General features: G+C 44.0%; 2 protein-coding genes across 2 annotated transcripts; one reads left to right on the forward strand and one right to left on the reverse strand.

Moving 5' to 3' along the window:
* Window positions 1–6,187: 6,187 nt before the first annotated feature.
* LOC308611905 (dual specificity tyrosine-phosphorylation-regulated kinase 3) lies at window positions 6,188–9,598 on the forward strand (the record flags this gene model as incomplete). The annotated part of the gene is made up of 1 exon (XM_081224051.1): window positions 6,188–9,598. Exon 1 carries the CDS (start codon window positions 8,081–8,083, stop codon window positions 9,596–9,598), a length of 1,518 nt encoding a protein of 505 aa, XP_081080177.1. The 5' UTR covers window positions 6,188–8,080.
* Window positions 9,543–19,520, reverse strand: LOC308629566 (eukaryotic translation initiation factor 2D-like; the record flags this gene model as incomplete). Its single annotated transcript, XM_081257564.1, has 8 exons — window positions 9,543–9,654; window positions 10,827–10,944; window positions 11,280–11,698; window positions 13,537–13,644; window positions 16,222–16,312; window positions 16,786–16,869; window positions 18,364–18,554; window positions 19,465–19,520. 8 exons carry the CDS (start codon window positions 19,518–19,520, stop codon window positions 9,642–9,644), a joined length of 1,080 nt encoding a protein of 359 aa, XP_081113690.1. The 3' UTR covers window positions 9,543–9,641.
* Window positions 19,521–20,827: the final 1,307 nt, after the last annotated feature.

Consider the following 20,827-nt stretch of genomic DNA (forward strand, 5'->3'; position numbering starts at 1 on the left):
TCCCAGCCTCCCGCCTCCCACCTTCCGGGGCCAGCGAGAGCTTCCGAGACACGCGCCGCTCAGTGGGGAGGGGCCTCGGCCCCGCCCCTGTGCGTGGCCACATTGTTGCGCCGAGGCGTTTCAAGGGGCGTACCGCGGTTGCTAGGCGACCACACCACTCCCCTTCCCGCCCCTGCTGCTCCTCTGGCAGTTGTCGACCCCAGCCAGTCCCGAGCGGACGCGCTGGGAGCTGCACTGTGTGGAAGAGAGGTACCGAGGAAACGTCGCGGCCCGGGAGGCAGCCGCCCCAGCTCAGGTGGACGCTGCTCGCCTGACCGTCCAAACGCCGCCCCTCCCTCCGGGGGATCCGGAGCTAACGGATGGGAGGCACAGCTCGCGGGTCCGGGCGGAAAGATGCGGGGCCGCCAGGAGACGGACTGCCGCCCCAGCCGCGGAGGTAACGGCGCCGGGGGATAACGCGCTAGGGCTCCCGAAGGAGCCGCTGCAGCTGGCAGGCGAGGTCGGGGGGCGTGGATGGACTGCGCTGGAGGTTGAGCGAGCCCCCAAGCAGTAAGGACGAGGGAAGGGGTCTGACTCCCTCTCCGGGACTGGCCCACCCTCTTCCTCTCCATCAGCTCCCCTGCCCCCAGCCCAGCGCGGGAGTGGGCTAGAAAGGAGTTAGGCAAAGAAGAATTCCCACCCTGGGGATTATTTCTCAAGTCCTACATCGGGGGTATATGGTAGGAACTCTGAGAAGCTGGGAGGTTTTTGGTGGGGTTTTTAGCAAACTGGGGGAGACAGGGAGCAATCCCTTTTCAAATAAGCCCTGTTGCTCAGAGCAGATAACCAAGGGCTTTGCCGTGAGGGGTGTAGGTGAGGGGCTCTGCCGAGTAGGACTTTTTGTGGATCGTGTTTTGAGAGATTCTCCACCTTTCATAGGATTTTACACCTTGATGGAGAGTAGGGACCACCTGCCCACTTCATTTGCATGGAGACTACCTTTGGGTAATTTCCTTTGGCTATTTATAGGAAATCTTGTAGGTCTTCAGTCTGTCTTTTTCTTTGTAAATGTGGACGTCTGTCCCATTTTGTTTGTTTTATTCGTGCTGTTGGCAAAGAATCAGTCACATCCAGAATTTTTGGTTCTTGTCAATGAAGCAGTTTCCGTTAAAGGTATAATTTTATCAGAATGTAAGCATGTTTTTTAAAAAGAGAACATTCCAAAAATAATTTGTAGTGGGTTTTCTGTTTGGTTTTTGTTTTTCGTTTTTTTTTTCTTTGTACTCCTATAACACATCGATTAAGAAAACTCTAGAATTTTACAAAACAGTTTTTATAAGCCACTAAAATATTCCAGCATAGTTTTAAAGATTAAAAAAAATTCTTCCCTTGCAGCTGGCTCATTATCATTGTATTCATAGTATATCATGTAAAAATGATACAATGAAATGCTGATGTGTGTTACTGGGAAATCCATGTTCTTGGTGGCAGATGAAATACATTATTCAGAGCCATCTTGTGGATTAAATAAATCCTCTCCGTCTTTTGTGTTCCCTTACAGTGGTGGAGGGAGGCACAGTGTTAAAGAGCAGAGAAATTATCATTTGGCATTTAGCTTCCACCATCCACCCGAAAATTAAGTGGGTAAAGATGTGAAATCCAGTACGTTTTGTAATTTAGAGAATCCCTATAGTATTTGCTGTAGAATTCACTGTAGTTTTCTACAAGTTAGATAGATGTTAAGTAGGAAAGTAAATAAATAAATATAGAGAAAGCCCTAAGAAGGCCTTTTATTTCTTGCTTGTGAGACCCAGAAGTGCGTAGACTGGAACTATTCTTCCCTTTACAACATGTGGCCAACGGCTCAGAGAGGAAGGTAGAGTAGCCAGTGGTAGAGCTGAGATTAGAATCCAAGTCTCCGACTTGAAAATACAGTTCTCTGTCTTGTTTGTTTGTTCTGGTTAGCTTTTAGGCTTCAGATTTCAACTAGCCTTCGTTTTCAAGTAGTAAGTTAAATGAGATTCTTTTGATGGTCCCTATTGTTAACAACATTCAGAAAGTAAGACTTATTTTAACAAGTTCAAACTATAAACCTAGAAATGCTGTCCTTTCTTTAAAAATAAAAAAAGGAGGAAAAGTTGGGTTTCCTCCCTTCCTCTGCCAAATACCCCTGTGGTGTGTATTCAGTGCCAAAATGCAGTGTGGACATTTGTTTGTATTAATTCTTCTTTGTAGCAGATATGAAGCAGTTAAAGGGTGTTTTGGAAATACAAATTTATATACTTCAGTTACTGACAGATTTTATCTGTAATCCTTTCAACTAGACTGGATGATTTTGTCTATGATACTGTCCTAATAGATGAAACCAAAGGCTCACCCTGTTCAAATACACTCTGCAATCCTTCTGAACCACCTCTACCCAGAAGACTAAATGTAAGTAAATGAAGTAATTCTTTGAGCTCTAATGGGCCTGGAAAGGAGGAAGTGCTACTTTAAATGGTCAAGGTACAGTTACATGTCACTGGTAACCCAGGCTCTTTTTTATTCACTTTTGGTTTCTCTTGACTTTGAAATAACAATTTCTGTGGTCCAAGTTCAGCTTTTCAGAATGATTTTGATTTGGAGCCCACCTATTCCTTTCAATCACTGGGGTAAACAGGGGAAAAAACGACATGCTACTTTTATCTAGATAGTGTTTGTTTGTTTGTTTGTTTGCGGTACGCGGGCCTCTCACCTTTGTGGCCTCTCCCGTTGCGGAGCACAGGCTCCGGACGCGCAGGCTCAGCGGCCATGGCTGACGGGCCCAGCCACTCCGCGGCATGTGGGATCTTCCCGGACCGGGACACGAACCCGTGTCCCCTGCATCGGCAGGCGGACTCTCAACCACTGCGCCACCAGGGAAGCCCTAGATAGTGGTTATTTTTTTTTGATAGAATGATATGTGCAGTATATTATGATGGCTCATTTTAACAAGAACAAGAAACAGAAAATACCTCTGAACTTACAGATCTGCAGATTTTTCCTGCACGGTAGAAATGCAGTCCTAGCTTCTTAGTATGCTTAAGAGAACCATTTTATAGATCATAAATGAAACTTGAGCAATACATTTTGGTTTCGATGCATTTAATCATTTTGGAGCTTGCAGACATTTAGCTTTTGACACCGTTTTATGTTTAAGAGAATAAATTAATTCCCAGTCCCTCGGCACTCATAGAGAGGTAGGGAGAGCAGGGTTTTGGACAAGTTCCATGACAGGGAGAATCTATCCTGTGACTTTAAAATTTGCTGCATATATCATCAACGAACAAACTGAATAATTGAGTAGACTAATTTATCAATAATTCTCCTTCCTATTTCTGTTTAAGACCTAAAATTATTTCTATGTAAAACACTGCTTGCATTTTTCATAGTCCTTCCCAACGCTTTGTCAGCTTTTGCCATTAAAAATCAACCCCTTCACTACTTTCAAGGCTAATAATATTACAAGATACGGGCTACATATATTTGGAAGGCTGGTCACCCTATTTTTAATCTCCTTTCCAAAGTGCAGTAAGTTTCCATTCTCCACAAGCTTATTGTTTTTAATATGTAAAAACCTCTAAGAGCTCCAGAACCACCTATATACTCGTGTGTTGACTATCAGATTTCGTGGTTACTTGCTGACAATTAGCACATCTCTCTGGGAAACTTTTACAGTCCGTCATCATGTGACTTAAAGTCCATTTTAACTTTACTTCAGAGTTGGCCAGTGCTAATCACCATATAGTAGGGCAATTAAATTGTATGTTTCAGGATCAAAATGATTTTTTTTACTGTGTGGTATTCAGAGTAACACAGCTTGCAAAACACAAGATTTTAGATTCTAAAACAATGGTGTCTTTGCAAATTTTGCTGAAAAAAGTGCTTTTGACCTCTTAGTAACACTTATAGTTCATTATGCCATGACTCCATTGCGAGACGCTATTGCTCATTTCACAAAGTGCTTTGGCTTCCTTGTTTATCCAAGATGCCCTTACATTCTTGTTGGAAACTATAAATCATCTGCTCATAGGCTTTTATTGGGTTAGCTTTGTGTTGCAGAGATTTAGGGTCGAGAACGAGGGAGGGGGTGGTGTTTTATATCTGGATGAGAAGGATATTCCTTTTCTGAATTTCTCAACAAGATCTTTAAGACTTGATTAACGCAGTTGAAGATTCTATTTGAAATGTCAAGAGTGCTCCAAATTGATCAGCTCGGTGCTTTGTGACCACCTAGAGGGGTGGGATAGGGAGGATGGGAGACGCAAGATGGAGGAGATATGGGGACATATGTATATGTATGGCTGATTCGCTTTGTTATAAAGCAGAAACTAACACACCATTGTAAAGCAATTATACTCCAATACAGGGGTGTTAAAAAAAAAAAAGAGGGCTCCAAATTAACAATGTACATGAAGCATTCTTAAATGAAACATGATTAATCTGGCATTATTTGTCTCTCTGGATATAATTACATAGTTAAAATATTTGAAGTCGATAGCAGACATTGGTCAGTTCTTGTGATTATAACCCTAGACTAGAAATATACAGTGTTTTGTAACTACTTTAACATGTGTGAAAATTGTAGATTCTCGTAGAACAACGGAAGGAAGATTTTATTTATAGCACAGCAGACTTGATACATAATTGATTCAGACCAGTATTTGAGTTATTACAGGAAAGGAAAGAAAGCTAAGGCGAGAACCCCTCCCTGTGTGGAAAAATTTCTTTCTGGAATTCTTCAGATTCATTGGAGGTTCAAACCTTGACAGTCCACAGGGGACTAGACCTGAAGTGTCTTGTTCTGTTCTGGAAGCCACACTTGCAGAGAGATATAACGTGCAGCCCATAACGTGCTGAGAACGTGAATAGGATATAGTAAGGCAGCCTGACCCAGGCTGTGTGAGGTGGAGGATGTGATGGGGATGATGAGCCTCGAGAAAAAATGGTGAAGGCAGGACAGCCCCTTTTAGGTATCTGAAGGGCTTTAACATGGAAATTTGGACACTCCTGTGTAGTTCCGGAGGGCAAAATAAGACTTAATTTGCAGAGAGAGAGATTTAGGCTCACTTTAAGGAAAAACCATGAGTCAGGAAATCCAAATGACATCCTTAATCTTATTGTAATAGTTCTGTGGAAGTTAAATTTCTGTTCTTATTAACAGTCTGTACCTGAGACCCTCTCTTTACCACAAACAGAAATGAATACCTCCAGAGCCAGCACAGCCTTACATGTAGGTAGAGTAGGTGAAATGCCCAGGGGTGGACCCTGGACCACAAATACCTTTCCTACCAGCTTGTCATTGATGACCGCGGGTCCTAGAGAGTCATTCCCTTGGGTTAAGGCATTGATCTTTTTAAAGGTCAAATATGTCTGGAGAGATAACCCATTAAATTGCATGGCAAGTTGAAAGGAGGTTTTATGTGGGGGAGAAAGTGGGTGAGGTGTTTCCACGCATCCTAAGGGAAGGCTGATTGTGCAGGCCTTCACGGAGCAGAAGGCATAGTTGATGCCAGATGTCTGGTGGAGGGAGTCTGGAACTGCAGAGGAAGGCACCACAGAGAGAAAAGATAAGCTGAAAGGGGAAAGGGAGGGTGTATTGGAGTTTAAACAATATATTGAGAATTTTGCCTAATTGTTACCAGTGTTTTTAACATGTTTTATAGTTTCTGAGGGTCTTTCACATATATTACTAATTATAATTTGATTCACGCAACATCCTGCAAGGAGGTATTATTATCCACATTTTAAAGATAAAGAAATTGAGGCTAAGAAACTGGGCTAAAGGTTAAGCCTACCCTGGGACCTACAGTTTTTGAGCAGTGTAGCCAGGACCCCAACCTAGGCCTTCTGACTTCACGTTTCTTCAGAATGTGTCCCCAGGATTTTAGCAGTAAATATTTAGATGCATTTCGGTTAGGTAGTAAAAATTTAAGGAAAACTGGTTTAGATGCATGCAAATATTTGGTTTTGTTATGTAAATCTACCTAAAACCAAATAATTATAATTCCCTAGTTCAGCCAAACCTATCTCCTAATAGATTGTAGTGCCTTGAGGTAACCTGTTTTTTGGCACTTTTATAATTGTGAACAATTAGTGCTCATGTGAATGTTAGATGGATGGATGAGGCCTTTTTTTTCCATCCCTAAAAACAGGAAAGGTTATTTGACTTAATTGCTGATAAACAAAATGTTGCATTATACTTACATCTTAGCAAGGTATTTAGGTTCTGTCTGCCAGCCTGTTTTATTTTCTTGACTAGTGATAGTTCTCTATTTTGGTATCAGAGATCTCTCCTGGTCCGTATCTTGCCTCTTTATTTGGAAACTCAATGCCAAAGTATGGCTACCGTTGTACTGGCTGCTTTGCTTATATGTAAGATGGTGCAGTGCCTCATTTTTGTAACTGTAGTACTATATAAATGTTTAAATTGATTAAATGACCTAAAAGAAGCAGGCAGGAACTAATGTCGTGCTTTTATAACTAAATTAGGGGCTGTCTAAAGTATGACAACACTTAATGTTTTTTTCATCCCTTTTTTGTTTTTTATATTTACATCTTTTATATTTTTATTTATATAGGTGATGGGTCAGGTGTTGTTTGCTTAGGTTATATTAAAATTCTCTTTTTTAAATGGTTGGCCACTTTGGATCATTACCTTATAATTTGCGTTATATTTTAAGAGATCATAAAGATAGCTCAGAGCTTCTCTGGAATTATCTACCCCTGATCATAGAGGCTCTCAATCATACAGATCGGGGGTAAAGTTCTTCAGGGTCTGTTACGAAAAAGAGTTGTTCTTTGAAGTATCCCAGACTTTTTTTTTTAAACAACAGATGTAGCACTTTTTTTCTTCTTTCCTTCTAGCACATTCTTATATTTTTCTTAGTATTTTTTTTAGCGTCTGGCTTTGTCATTGTCTTTCCCTCCACCGAGTTTCAAAGAATCTTATTTCATTTCAGAGGTATTTAATAAGTAGAGTTTTCTTCTGTAGGTTATTGTTCCTTGCAGGAAAAGGTGATGCCAAATCAAGTAAAAAGAGTTGTATGCCTTTGTCACGTAGGCGTTTGCTGAGGGAGACTAGTGTATGTGTCTATGAGCAAGGGAAGGACAGAGAAAGGAGACTCTTTGTCTTTAGGAGAGTTTTACAAGAAGCACCCTGGGGCCTTAGATTCTCACTGCTATTCATCAGATACATAAAGAATTGGCCTTGGTGATCTCAAGAGTTCTCTCTGGATTAGAAATTTTGTGATTCAATGAACTGAGATAGAAAGATGCGATCATTTATTTGGGGACCCAGGAGTAGATGATGAGGCCTTGGTTGATTCCAGGCCAAGGTCAACATTCAGCCCTACTGGAGAATAGTACAGGCACTAGGAGAAGCTGGTACCAGGTTATGTTAATGTTCTGGACCAAGATTCAGAAGACCTGGGGATCACATCCTGCCTCTGTCCCTTTATCATTTACAGAACACTTTAATATGTATTCATTTGCTCCTGGTACATGCCCTTAAGATTTGGGAAGATACTTGAAACAGTTTGTGAACAATATAGGACAGTATATATATAACAAGGGCCAGATTACGTGGCAGACTCGAAAAGCTGCAGCTAAGATGTGAGTGGAGCCATAGTTAGTATGGGCTTGGAGTAGTTCTAAGTGGAAGAGGGAGGACTAGCATTGGGCTTTGAAAGAGCGTAGGATTTGAGTGGATAGGGTGAAAAGATTCTCGGTAGGAAGACATACCAGTTAGAAGGAATCTAGCATGTTTCGGGTATGGTAAGATGACCGTCTTGTTTTGAACAAAGGGAGGCCTATGTAGTGGGGCTGGGGTGGCCACAGCAGTCAGGGAACCTAAGGATTAACATAACACGAGTTTCTAGAGACTCCTGCTTTTCTTATCTCACTTTTGGGCCTTTTAACTACACAACTGGCATGTTTTGTTGTTTTGTTCAGTCAGGGGGACGATTCTTTCGTTCTTCCACCATTTTTAGTGACTTTAACATAGATTCACTTCTCTTTGCCGTAGATCACCACTGAGCATTTAACAAGAGATCCTACTCAGTGCTTCCTGAATGGAGGTGAGATGAAGGTAGAACAACTATTTCAAGAATCTGGCAACAGAAGATCTGATACTTTTCAGTCAGATGGCATCAACGACTCTGAAAAATGCTCTCCTACAGTTTCTCAGGGTAAAAGTTCAGATCGTTTGAATACAGTAAAATCCAGCAGTTCATCCAAAGCATCCAAAGTGTTGCCTCTGACTCCAGAACAAGCACTGAAGCAGTATAAACACCACCTCACTGCTTACGAGAAGCTGGAAATCATCAATTATCCAGAAATCTACTTTGTGGGTCCAAATGCCAAAAAAAGACATGGAGTTATCGGTGGTCCCAATAATGGGGGTTATGATGATGCAGATGGGGCCTACATTCACGTGCCTCGAGACCATCTAGCTTATCGATATGAGGTGCTGAAAATTATTGGCAAGGGCAGTTTTGGGCAGGTAGCCCGGGTCTATGATCACAAACTTCGACAGTACGTGGCCCTGAAGATGGTACGCAATGAAAAGCACCTCCATCGCCAAGCAGCCGAGGAGATCCGGATTTTGGAGCATCTTAAAAAGCAGGATAAAACCGGTAGCATGAACGTTATTCATATGCTGGAAAGTTTCACGTTCCGGAACCATGTTTGCATGGCCTTTGAGTTACTGAGCGTAGACCTTTATGAGCTCATGAAAAAAAACAAGTTCCAGGGTTTTAGTATCCAGTTGGTTCGCAAGTTTGCTCAATCCATCTTGCAATCCTTGGATGCTCTCCACAGAAACAAGATCATTCACTGTGACCTGAAGCCAGAAAACATTCTCCTGAAACACGATGGGCACAGTGCGACTAAGGTCATTGACTTTGGGTCCAGCTGTTTTGAGTACCGGAAGCTTTACACCTATATCCAGTCTCGGTTCTACAGAGCTCCAGAGATCATCTTAGGAAGCCGCTACAGCACGTCCATTGACATGTGGAGTTTTGGCTGCATCCTTGCAGAACTTTTAACAGGACATCCTCTCTTCCCTGGAGAGGATGAAGGAGACCAGCTGGCCTGTATGATGGAGCTTCTAGGGATGCCACCACCAAAACTCCTGGAGCAATCCAAACGTGCCAAGTACTTTATTAACTCCAGAGGTCTACCTCGCTACTGTTTTGTGACCAGTCGGGCAGATGGGAGGGTTGTGTTTGTGGGCGGTCGTTCACGGAGGGTTAAGAAGCGGGGTCCCCCAGGCAGCAAAGACTGGCGGACAGCACTGAAGGGGTGTGATGATTACCTCTTCATAGACTTTTTGAAAAGGTGTCTTACCTGGGACCCCTCTGCCCGCCTGACCCCAGCTCAAGCACTAAGACACCCTTGGATTAGCAAGTCTGTGCCCAGACCTCTCACCATTGAAAAGGTGTCAGGCAAAAGGGTAGTAAACCCTGCAAATGCTTTCCAGGGCCTGGGTTCCAAGCTGCCTCCAATTGTACGAATAGCCAATAAGCTTAAAGCTAACTTAATGTCAGAAACCAGTGGTGGTATACCTCTGTGCACTGTATTGCCAAAACTGATTAGCTAATGGACAGCTGGTGTGCTCAGAGATGAAATGTAGGTATTTTTAATTATCTTGCAAACCTGAAAATGGAAAAAAAGAAACAACACCAAGCCCATTAATGGATATGTTTTTGGTAGACTAGATATCTTTTTTTAACAAGGCAAAGCATTTTTATATGACTGTAAAAGAACTCTTGAAGGGCTAATTACCTAACCAGCTTGTATTGGCCATCCTGGGATACATAGTAAAAGACTTTTTATAAGTCAGTGCATCTTTTGTTATTATTGTCAGGTGTTCACCAACCTGTGTATTATTCTGTGGGTTTAAATCCTTTTCTCTCAAGGTAGACGATATACCAGAAAGTATATCCTGAACATTCACTTCTAGTCTCCCTCGGCATCTGTTCCAGAGGCTTAATTTGGGACATGGCCGTAGTTATAGATGAGACTGAAAACTAGATCTGCCGCGCACTCCAGACCCCACATGTGTATAGAATGCCTTAAAGAAGCTCACACGTAGAGGAAGAGAATTACATTAAAACCCCTTGTTTAAAAAACAGAGCAAAATTCTCAAAAAGAAAGAAGTTCAGACTTGAGGTGAAAATCAATAAGCAAATCTCCTGACATGATAATATTTACCGGGTGCTTATTAAATGTCAGGTTATTCGATCTTGACAGCAATCTTACAAGTGTTAGAAATCAGGGCTCAGAGAAGCCTGGTAATGGGCTCAAATACACCTTTGCTCCAACACCCTGGGGAGCTGGCTTTTGAGCCCAGATGGCTCAGTCTTCAAAGTCCAGGTTCAACCCACATGTAACACTCCCTCTGCTGGTGGCTGTGTGTGCGGGTCGGGTGGGGGTGTTCACACCGATTCTTCCTGCTGACACAACCTAATCTGGCCCACCTACTCTTCAGAAAGGTGAGGGGACTGAAGCCTCCAGAACAAACAGGCTGCCCCAGGGCCCTTCCGGGGCCGGACATGCTGCCCAATCTGTAAAAGAGCCCAGAATCACCACAGCAGAGGCAGTGCTCAAAGCGCCTTGCGCATTTTAACCTTCATTTCCTCGACATCCTTTCACTGGCTAAAACTTAAGTCTTTAAAACTCAGTGTTTGCTAGATCAACCCTCCACTTCGCTCTTTCCACATCATGTCCCTAAAACAATTCCCCCATCAGCCTTGTCCCATCCTACCACCAAAGAGCAGGAGACAGACCCACCGCCCGGCCCCCAGCCCACACCATGCCTTCCATACCAGCAGGAGAACATGTGGCTGCCCAGGAGAGTGCTGGTGAGTAAAGGGAGGTCAGCCTTTTTGACGCGGTACTTCAAAGCATGCAAGAAGCATCTCTGCAACACTTCGTCCATTTGATCTGCAAGGAGAAGACAAGAACCACATCCTTCCTGAAGGCCGCAGAAGGCCCGCGCAGCACAAGATAACTCCCCGCACGGTGACATCCGTACCTCAACCCTCAGCTCTGAAGGAGCCCATTCCCAGGCACCAAAGCTCCCAGACTCTCTAGAACACTGAGCCTTTACAGAGGTCTGACCCCACAGAGGGGGTCAGGCCACAAAGTCCCACCCAGCCAGGCGCAGATGCTTCTCTGATAGAGAAGTCAGAGCCAGAAGAAAACTAAGAGGGCCGTGTAGCTGGGAACAGTCCAAATAGCAGAGCCGACGGGTATCCAGGGAAACGCCACATATGCGCAAGACTCCCAGGTAAGATGGCAAAGGGCTGTGGCACCACCCTCACCAAAACTAAGGCCTTTCCCCGCCCCTCCCGGAGCCGTGGCGCCGCTCTGGGCGGAAGCAGAGCCCAGCGCTTCAGTCCCCACACTGAGAGGCGAGCGCCCTGCTCCTGCCAGAGCTGTACCTGGAAGGGTCTTGCTGTCCGTGGGCTCTGGGCTCAGGCCCCCGACACTGGGGTCTTCTGTAGCTTCCGACGGGGACTTCTCCCCACACCTCTGCTGAACCTCCCCCTCCTCCTCCTCTCCCGCCAGGGTCAGGCGCCTCATGTCTCCCTGCAAGGTGGTGTCTGCCTGGACAGACCCCTTCTCTTCACTGAGATCTGGGGGATCCAGGGCCAGTGGAGCAATGGATGGTGGAGAGGACTTGTCTCCAGATCGCCTGCAAAAACCTCATGTCAGAAACACTGAGCAGCAGCCACAACACTCCAGCCCCGGTCAGGGGGTCAGCAGGGGTCCAGAGAGAGTAAGACCCACAGGCAGGGGTGTCCAGGAGAGGCCAGAGAACCTGGGTGTGCCTCTCAACTCTGTTTCCAATTCTGGGCCCAGAGAAGTCCCATGCCTCAGTTTCCTCATCTTTGAAATGGGGAGAGTAATTCTTGCCTCCTCCTTAACCCAAGGAATAATAATATTATTAACAGAAATTCAGGGACAGAGAAAAATTAAAGACAACATAGTTAAAGTGGAGCTCCCCTTCCAAAGTATTCCCTCCATATAAATTAAAAATAAAACCATTTTGAATTAAATAACCAAATGAAGATTGCAAACGCATCTGTAGTACCAGGTTGGTGAAATACAAACCCAAGGTTGAGCGTATGGAACAAATTACAAACACCTGGACTGCTCAAGACTGCTCAAGACTGCTTCTGTGTTAAATCAGAATGCAATCTAAAATAGATAAATGACAAGGACCAACTGTATAGCACAGGGAACTATATTCAATACCTTGTAATAACCTTTAATGGAAAAGAATCTGAGAAAGAACATATATGTATATATCTATATCTAGAATCACTAGATATACTAATGGTCACTAGAATCACTTGGCTGTTCACCTGAAACTAACACAACATTGTACATCAACTATACCTCAACTGAAAAAAAAGAATGCAATCTAACCTGCAGAGTAGAGATTACAATGGCTTTATGCCACTAAGCCTTATGAAGACAGGAAAAAAAGGGATGCCACATAGCAGAGCGGTAAAAACAAAAAGCTTTATGTTAACTAAGATTATGCAAGTCAAACAAAGTTTTACTAACAGCCGCAGCAAGGCTTATTAAGTATGGCTACTAGTGAGGCCAGAGCGTATGTTTAGGCTATTCTGATCAGGTAAATACCATAAGTGTTTTCAAAGGGCGGGAGGACGGGAGACTGAGGCAGCCACTGATAAAACAATTTAGACAACAGGACCTTAACTGCCCAGACTAACAGTCAGAAAACAAGGTGCTGGGAGTACGTGAGTAAGCAGCCCTCAGATGCCTGCTGAAACCCACACTGATGAGGCTGTACCTCCAGCAAAGCAGGGCTTGGCCAATACTTGTAAAATAAGTAACTCCAAGACTGACTAAAAACGTAAGGGTAAATCTATACCAACAGGCCACACAACACTTGGCCAGAAGACCAGGTAGACTGCTTTCGAGAAAAGCACTACTTACTATTTTGGTTAAATGACACGAAAATAACCAGAAAATAAACTCACATACAGCTCCAGAGAGCAACCGTCACAGTGAGAAAGTGCAAGTTCCGTAATGAGGAGGAGATCCTAAATGTGGAACTTGAACAACAGGAAAGTCATCAGGTTGTCACCCTGGTGCCTGAGGATCTACTCTGCTTTGATCTGGATTCAGATGTGAGAATTCCCGAGCACTCATCATGGGGTCAGAAAATGCCTAAATGTACACGGCAGAAAAGGCCAGATCGACCAGTGCCATAAAAATAAAGAATATCACTGTACTGAGAGGCAGAGAAGACAATCCCTAAGGCCTTCTTCCAGCCCTAGGATTCTATAATTCACCTAGGAAATCAAGTTCTCTGTAATTTCTTTTCTAAACAGGCCAAAAAAAAAATCTTTTCTCCACATTTTGCAAGGAAATTAATGTCTAGGGTCAGCAACTTGACTAAGGACACAGCAGGGATCAAAACTCTCGCTTCTCAATCCAGGCCCTGTGCTCCCTCCGCCCACCCAGCTCCCTATAAAACAGAAAAAGCATGGAACCCACCACAAGTGGTCCTGGTAGGTGTGGAGCACAGAGAAGCCCCTTCCCTTCAGACCTGAGGTCAGCATCTCGGCTGTGGACATGGCAGCAACTCCGATGGCAACGGGGGCTCTGAGAAGGAGGAGGTCAGAGACGAGGGTCAGGGAAAGTCTTCCAGGAGGGCACATGTCAGGACCAGGTTTCTACACATGTGTTCAAAGCACCACGGTTGCAAATCTGAAGCATCCACTTGTATCACAGAGCTAAAACTCGGTGCAGTCTCAATCTTATTCAAATTACCTACACATATGACTTTCAAAAATTCCTTGACCAAATATTCCCTTCTGTGTAAGTAACTCCTCTACTGATGTTATCATTCTTATATTCTTATTATGAACCAAACCCAGCCAGGACTCAGAAGGATATTTAAAGTTCCCTTTCTTTAATTTCAAAAAATAAATTATCTCCCCTATCTTAAAAAAGGCATAGCCATCCTATATGGAAATTCAGAAGGGAGGCCATTCATATGCCATAAATTAGGCTGAGGGATGCCAGAGGGAAGAGAGAAGAGAGATACAGTGGTACCAACGAAAGGTTCCTTCTGAGTTGGTTCTTTATAACAGGCCTTGCTCTGTATAACATCTATCTAAGAACTGGATGTGTCCAAAATATCAGAAACAACCACATTTACAATAACTACAAAAAACTTCCAAAGCCCAAATGGGAAATCTCTGTCAGCCCACTGTTACTCAGCAATGCTCACACATTGCCTGTAAGGATCGGTGTCCAGCTGGCTAACAGGGGGGGAATATACAAGCCTGGCAACGTTGCCTGGACCCAAGGGAGACGATTCAAGGGCAGATTTCCCAACACCTGAACTTCAAAAAAAACGTTTGCTAATCCGGTGGCTCCACTTCCTGTGCCCATGTGTCAGTTCCTGCCACAGAATCTTTGAATTTGGCTTCTTTCCCAGTTCCTAAAAGACGGGTCTTTGTCTTCCACCCTTGGAATCGTCAATGGCTCAAGAACTTCGGTCTCGAACCTGTCTTGTAGTTTTAGTAAACTCCCTTGTACCCTCACCCCCTTCCATAAACCACCTAGGATTCATTCCCACATACATTCTAAATGCCAAACTCAGAGGCCAAATACACATTTATGTAGTTTTCTCCGATCTTGGATAGAATACTGGGGGGAAAAAACAATAATTTCACCATTCTTTTCAACTTCAAGTTTTGCTACAGGTAAACAAGGGACGAAACATTTCTAGGAGCTTGGTTCCCAAAGGTTCAAGGAAAATGGGAGAATATGAGCAACAAAAATAAGATCTTTAAACACTGACCCCTCCCATGCCTCCCATGTTTCCCTCTCAAAGAAGCAATGAGTACAATAATAAGATGTCATTTTTCATTCAGGATGATACAAATGAAAATGACCCATCATATCCAGTGTCGGTGAGCATGTAAGGAAACAGGCTCCATATACCCTGTAGGTAGGAGGGAAAACTGACACAGCATTTTTATAGGGCAACAGAAAATATGCACGATCTTCAGCCAAACAGTTCTGCTTCCTAGTACCTACTTTAGAAAAATATTGGCACTAGTGTCCCTAGAGGCATCAGGAAGATCTTGTTTGTGATAGAGACGAAGTAGAGGCAACCACAATGTCCACTGGAAGAGGACTTTTCCCATCACCCCACAGTGGGTAAAAAGATTCAGCTTATCTGTGCTTGCTGACATGGAACATGTCCCCACTACCTGAAGTGAAAAAGTAATAGGGATAAAGTTTGTTTATTTGTATTTTTAAACATACACACCCCAAACCATACATTTTATATGCCCGTGTATATATGCATTGAAGAAGGCTGACAAGGACGTGCATCAGAATGATAATGGTTACTTCTAGGAGAAAAGGATTATGGGGTGAGAGGGTTTTGATTTTTCACAACTGTTCATACCATTACTTCCTAATTTATTTTAAAAAAGAGACACTGTGGTGATGGCTGAACAACCCTGTAAATATACTAAAAAAAATCACCGAATCGTACATTTGAAACAGGTGAATTTTATAGTATGAAAACTGTATCTCAATAAATCTATTAAAAATAATTAAAAGATGAGGATGATGATGTGGATGTTCGACAAAAATAATGTTGAAGTCATGCAAGGCAGGAAAGACCAAGAAAATGTCACAGACAGGAGACTAAGAAGACATGACAACTAAATGCAATGTGGTACCCTGGACTGGATTCTTGAACACAAAAAAAGAAAAAAAAGACATCGTGGGAAAACTGGGGAAATATGCATAAAGTCTGTAATAGTGTCAAAAGGACTGTACCAATGTTAATTCCTTAGTGTTGATAACTGTACTGTGGTTATACAAGATGTTATCATTACAGGAAGCTGGGTAAGGAGTATTTCAGGACTCTGTACTATACTTGCAACTCTTCTGTAAATCTAAGAAAAAAATGTTTAAAGGAGAAAAAAAACAAATAAATTTTAAAAAGGAAGCAGCAGCAGCAGGAGCAAATACACTTGGCCCAGATGTATGGACACCCCACAGGCTCACTGCCATTCCCCACTCTCTGATTGCTCAGGAAGAATATGTTTTTTCTTTTAATCCTTTATCCATATGCTGTGAAGTTGTCATTCCCACCCCTCCCAAGTTTTCCCTAAGTTGTTTCCCCATAGGCACAGCTGACTGGCACAGTACCTGTTCCCCACCAAGGCAATGGCACAGAGGTCACCCTTCTGTACCTGAGGCAGACCAGCAGGGGGCACCACTAGCCCTGGCAGCATCAAATCTGCAGGAAACAAAAGCATTGCAACTAACTCCACAGTTTACTTCATCATTTACTCATTTGCTCAACAAACATACATTTGTTAAGCATCAACTACATTATTCATAATGAAAATAAAAAGTGGCAAACTGAGGATCAGACCTTTTCCTTCTGGGAGACTAGTGGTCAAACTGAAGCACCAAGCTGAGGGTCCAGTTCCATGATCTATCTTATTCTGGTTTCCTAAATTCAGTTTATTCATCTAAAGTATAGCATATGGCAGTTCACAGAGCACTTTCATGTCACTTATCTTATTTAAGCCTTACAGCAGGGTCAGAGAGCTTATGGAAGCAGCCAAGTAAGAGATGCAACAGACATGAGGGAAAAATTCTATTTTTCAATCATATGAATGCACAAAATGGGTACATTTATTAAAGTAGTTGGCCTTTACTAAGTAGGTTTCAGCCACTATCCAGAATATAGGAAAATACTCTTACCTGCTCCCACCACCAGTTTTTCAAGCACCAGGGGCCATGTTGTAAATGTTGCTAGAAGATCAGGATAAGACCACAGGGTGTACACTGTCCAAGAAGAGAGCCAGAAAACACTTACTGCCCAAAAGTCAACCCCCTGGGGAATGGCAAAGCCAAACACTAAGGCCACATTAATCAACATGTAGAAAGAAACTCAAGTCAAAGCTAGAGAGAAGGTTGTAAGGGGATGCCCAAAGAAGCTGCATTCTTTTTTTTTTTTTTATTAGGTTACCCCAAGTTTGTGAAGCGGTTTATATGTTATATGCTATTTACTTGAGAATCCTTGCTTCCTTTAGCCTTAGAGACCTGCATTCTTTACATATTTATACTGAGCTCTTTGCAGTAGTTTCTCTCAATCTATGATCTTGAGAAGTTATCACTTTTACTGGTCGGAAGACACATGAAGTGAGCTACAGCTCTAAGAGTCTGCTTAGCTGCCAAAGTTGGATATTTATGTGTAAGGCTAAAACTAGTGATGAAGTGAACATCTGCTTTTGCCTGTCCAGTATCCCTTTTCCCCTCTCTGGGAACTGAGTGCCCCTTTTCCTGTGGGAAACACATTCCATATAGTTTACATCAGGCTGACTCCCTTCTCAAAGAGGCTGCAGTCTTGAAGAAGGCGGAGACTTAAGAAACTGGGTGTCACTTGAGACTTGGAGGCACCTATTGTTCCACCTGGACGGCAGCAGCCAAACATGGCCATAGTGGATAAAAGTAGGGACAGAGCCCCAACGAGGATTCCTTTTATGTCCTCAGAAGCAAGTAATCCGAAACCAGGGCACCAGCCTGTAAGAAATTCTGAAACTTTCCCATGTTTCTTATTTTTATTCTCTCTGTTTCCACAGGGATTAGCAGTAAAACCCTTAGATCAAAAAGGGCTTGTATGTGTACAGCAGCAAAGCTGGGTGGGGGTAGGGTGGCCTGGGGTAGGAGACTGCACTGCACTGCTGCAGCCAAGCTGGGAGGAAGAAAAGCGCCCGAATGACAAAGTAGGTGTCCGCAGCCATGGAAAAGAGAAAAGGACACTGCCTCTCTGAGATCTGTGACAAAGAAAGCAAGCAAAGTATCCTGAGAGCCAGACAAGAGCCTAAGAAAGAATCCCTGTGAGACATCTCAACCAAAGTCCACCACTAAGACAGCTGGGTATGGAGTTTAACTAACCCAGCTTCTTTCCCATCACAGGATCTCTTCAGTAGCTTAAGAAAATTCCACTCGTGGAAGTTTTAAGAAGCATTTTTTACATGCCCTGAAACTCCACCCTTTTCACGACCTCTGCTCCAATCCCTACTTAACCCACTAGAAACCAGTGTTTCTTCACCTCAGAATTTCCCTTGGCAACCACCCTCTTTTTGTGTTAACCCTTTTTCCCCCTCACTTCTATAGCAGTTTCTGATCTTGAAAGACCCAATTCTAGGGACACTAAGTCCAAAAAGATTCTTAGGGAGATTTTGCATTTATTTGTTTTAAGGAAGACGGATTAATGGAAGAAACAGATGTTAGGCAAGGACCATAGTAATGGCCATCTCCATCCCACTGCCATACCTGTCGGATATAGAGTTTTCTCCAGTTCAAATAGGATGGGGTTACCACCACGCACGTACACAGTCACTGCATCCCCTCTGTGAGCATACAACTTCACAGTGTTGAGTTCTTCCTTTCCAGGTACTAACTCAGAGACCTGATCCGTTCCAAGAGTGGGGAAAGCAGCTGTCACCTCGGCCCGAAGCTTCCTCCTGCAGAGAGAGCGCACACACCTGGTAGGTATGCTGCCCGGATGGATTCCAATAAATACTGAGGACTCAAGACTTACTATACAATCACGAGGCCCAAGAAAAAGACTGGTTGATGATGCCGTATTCTCACTCTTCCAAAACCTCCCATTCTCTTTCTCATCCAATGTCTCATCTATTTTCACATGTTCCTGGGGCATGTCTTTCCATTCTACAAAGAGAGGGAAAAACTGAGATCCGGTAAGCGACCCAAGTTAGCCTGCCACTGGAAACTAAGCCCTGCCTTCCTGACTCCACACATAGCTCCTGGACCCACTCCTTTCTCATCTATGCTTGGCCAATCTGTCAACTTATGATTAAACAGCTCTGCTAGGGCACCAAGAATGACAACTATAGAACACTGCCTCCAAAATTCCCAAGGTGACACCTTCATTTGCAAAACTGAACAGATACACTTCTTACCACATGTGCCTTATCCCCTCTCACCTCACCCTCCACCTGTCTCTCCTGCCAGTGGTAATCACTAGACACTTCTTCTCGTATGCTTGTAGTTCTCTGTGCCCCATCTAATCTCTCCCAAGGGACTCAAAGCTCTTGGTAGGGCAGGGACCCCGTTTTCCTTCATTTTGGCATCCTCCACGACACCTTAAACAGACTGCAGTCAATACGCGCTGATTGAATTATACGCTTTCTCGTAAACTCACTAAAATATCCAAAAGACAGCCTGGGAGATAAATCAGGCCTCCTCTCCATCTTCACTCTCAAAACACGTCTAACTCACCCTTGCCCGCCCCCCGGGGTCCCTTCTCCGGCTGTACCCCTCGGCCTCCAGCCCAGAAAAGGCTGTGAGCCAGCCGAGCTTGAGAGATGTCTGGGTGCCCTGGTGGGCAGAGCAGGCTCTTCTCTCCCTCACCTGTCCGACCCCTTGATGGCCGTGTTGGACTTGACTCGAAAGGCCTTGGCAAACATGTCTGCTGGAGGGGCCTGGGGAAGAAAAGGAGACCACAGCAGCCAGGGACTGTCAGCAAAGCGCGAGCACGGAGGCTTCCCAACCCGCAGTCCTGGGGGCAGCCATGCTTGGGCCCGGCTGGGAAAAGGGCCCGGCTGGAAACCGGGGCCGCGCAGCTTCGCGGCCACCCCTAATGGCAAGGCTGGGAACTGAAGCATGGGGGGCGGGGCCGGAGAAGGCGGGGCGGATCCCTGCGCCGAGCGGTGCACCCTTTCGCCTCACCCCTTACGCCCGGCTCTGCGCCTAGGCGAGTGGCTTGAGCGGGTGCGTCTGTAGTATCTCTGGGGCCAACAGCGATTCCGTTCATTTTTACTCCATCAGCGTTCTAGTGTGTTGAGTAGGAGCTCTGCCAGCTCTCATTCCATGCAGTTTAGTTCAGCTGGGCAAAATTAATTGAACTCGTGTTTTCTTAAACTTGCAGGCCTCTTGAATGGTTTTCTTCAGGGCTTTTGTTTCTTAAGATCTTTACATTTTATTGCACACTTGGGGCCTCAGCTAGAATTCTTTCCGAGATTTTCTCCTTCCTGTTTTTTAATTTACATGAGGTGATAATAACAATAAGAGGGAATCCACTTTAGTCCGAGGTTTGACCTCCTGTTAAGAGGAAAAAACTATACAAATGATCTTCAAATCTGTTATTTAAAACTTTTTTTTTTTTTTTTTTTTGCGGTATGCGGGCCTCTCACTGCTGTGGCCTCTCCCGTTGCGGAGCACAGGCTCCGCGGCCATGACTCAGGCTCAGCGGTCCAGCCGCTCCGCGGCATGTGGGATCTTCCCAGACCGGGGCGCGAACCTGTGTCCCCTGCATCGGCAAGCAGACGCTCAACCACTGCGCCACCAGGGAAGCCCTAAAACATTTTTGGATAAAAAACCCCACATTTTTGGACCTTTTTAGGTACCTTTTGCATTCAGGCATTATTTGGGGGGATTTTGTTTCCAAAGCAATTTTAAAAACTCAGAGTGCTTATAAAAAAACTAATTTTGAGGCATAGTAAAATCAAATTATGGTTTGGCTTCTCCCTAGCAGTTTGATCTTGGGCCAATGGCTTATCCTTTCTGAAACTGTTACATTCTCTGTAAGATGTGGAGGTAATACCTACTTCACTGGGCTTCTGTGAGAAACCACTGAGATAACGCATGTGATATATTGCAGGGTGCTTTGAAATTTTCCCATAAATGGTAGATATTAGTCCAAAACAAACAAACAAAAAACAGTCTCAGGCAGGGGTGAGGGATTGGGTTTCCCTGAAAGGGACTGCTGTGTACC

Source organism: Mesoplodon bidens (assembly GCF_964165515.1).
Source record: "Mesoplodon bidens genome assembly, chromosome: 2".
Classification (NCBI taxonomy): Eukaryota; Metazoa; Chordata; class Mammalia; order Artiodactyla; family Ziphiidae; genus Mesoplodon; species Mesoplodon bidens.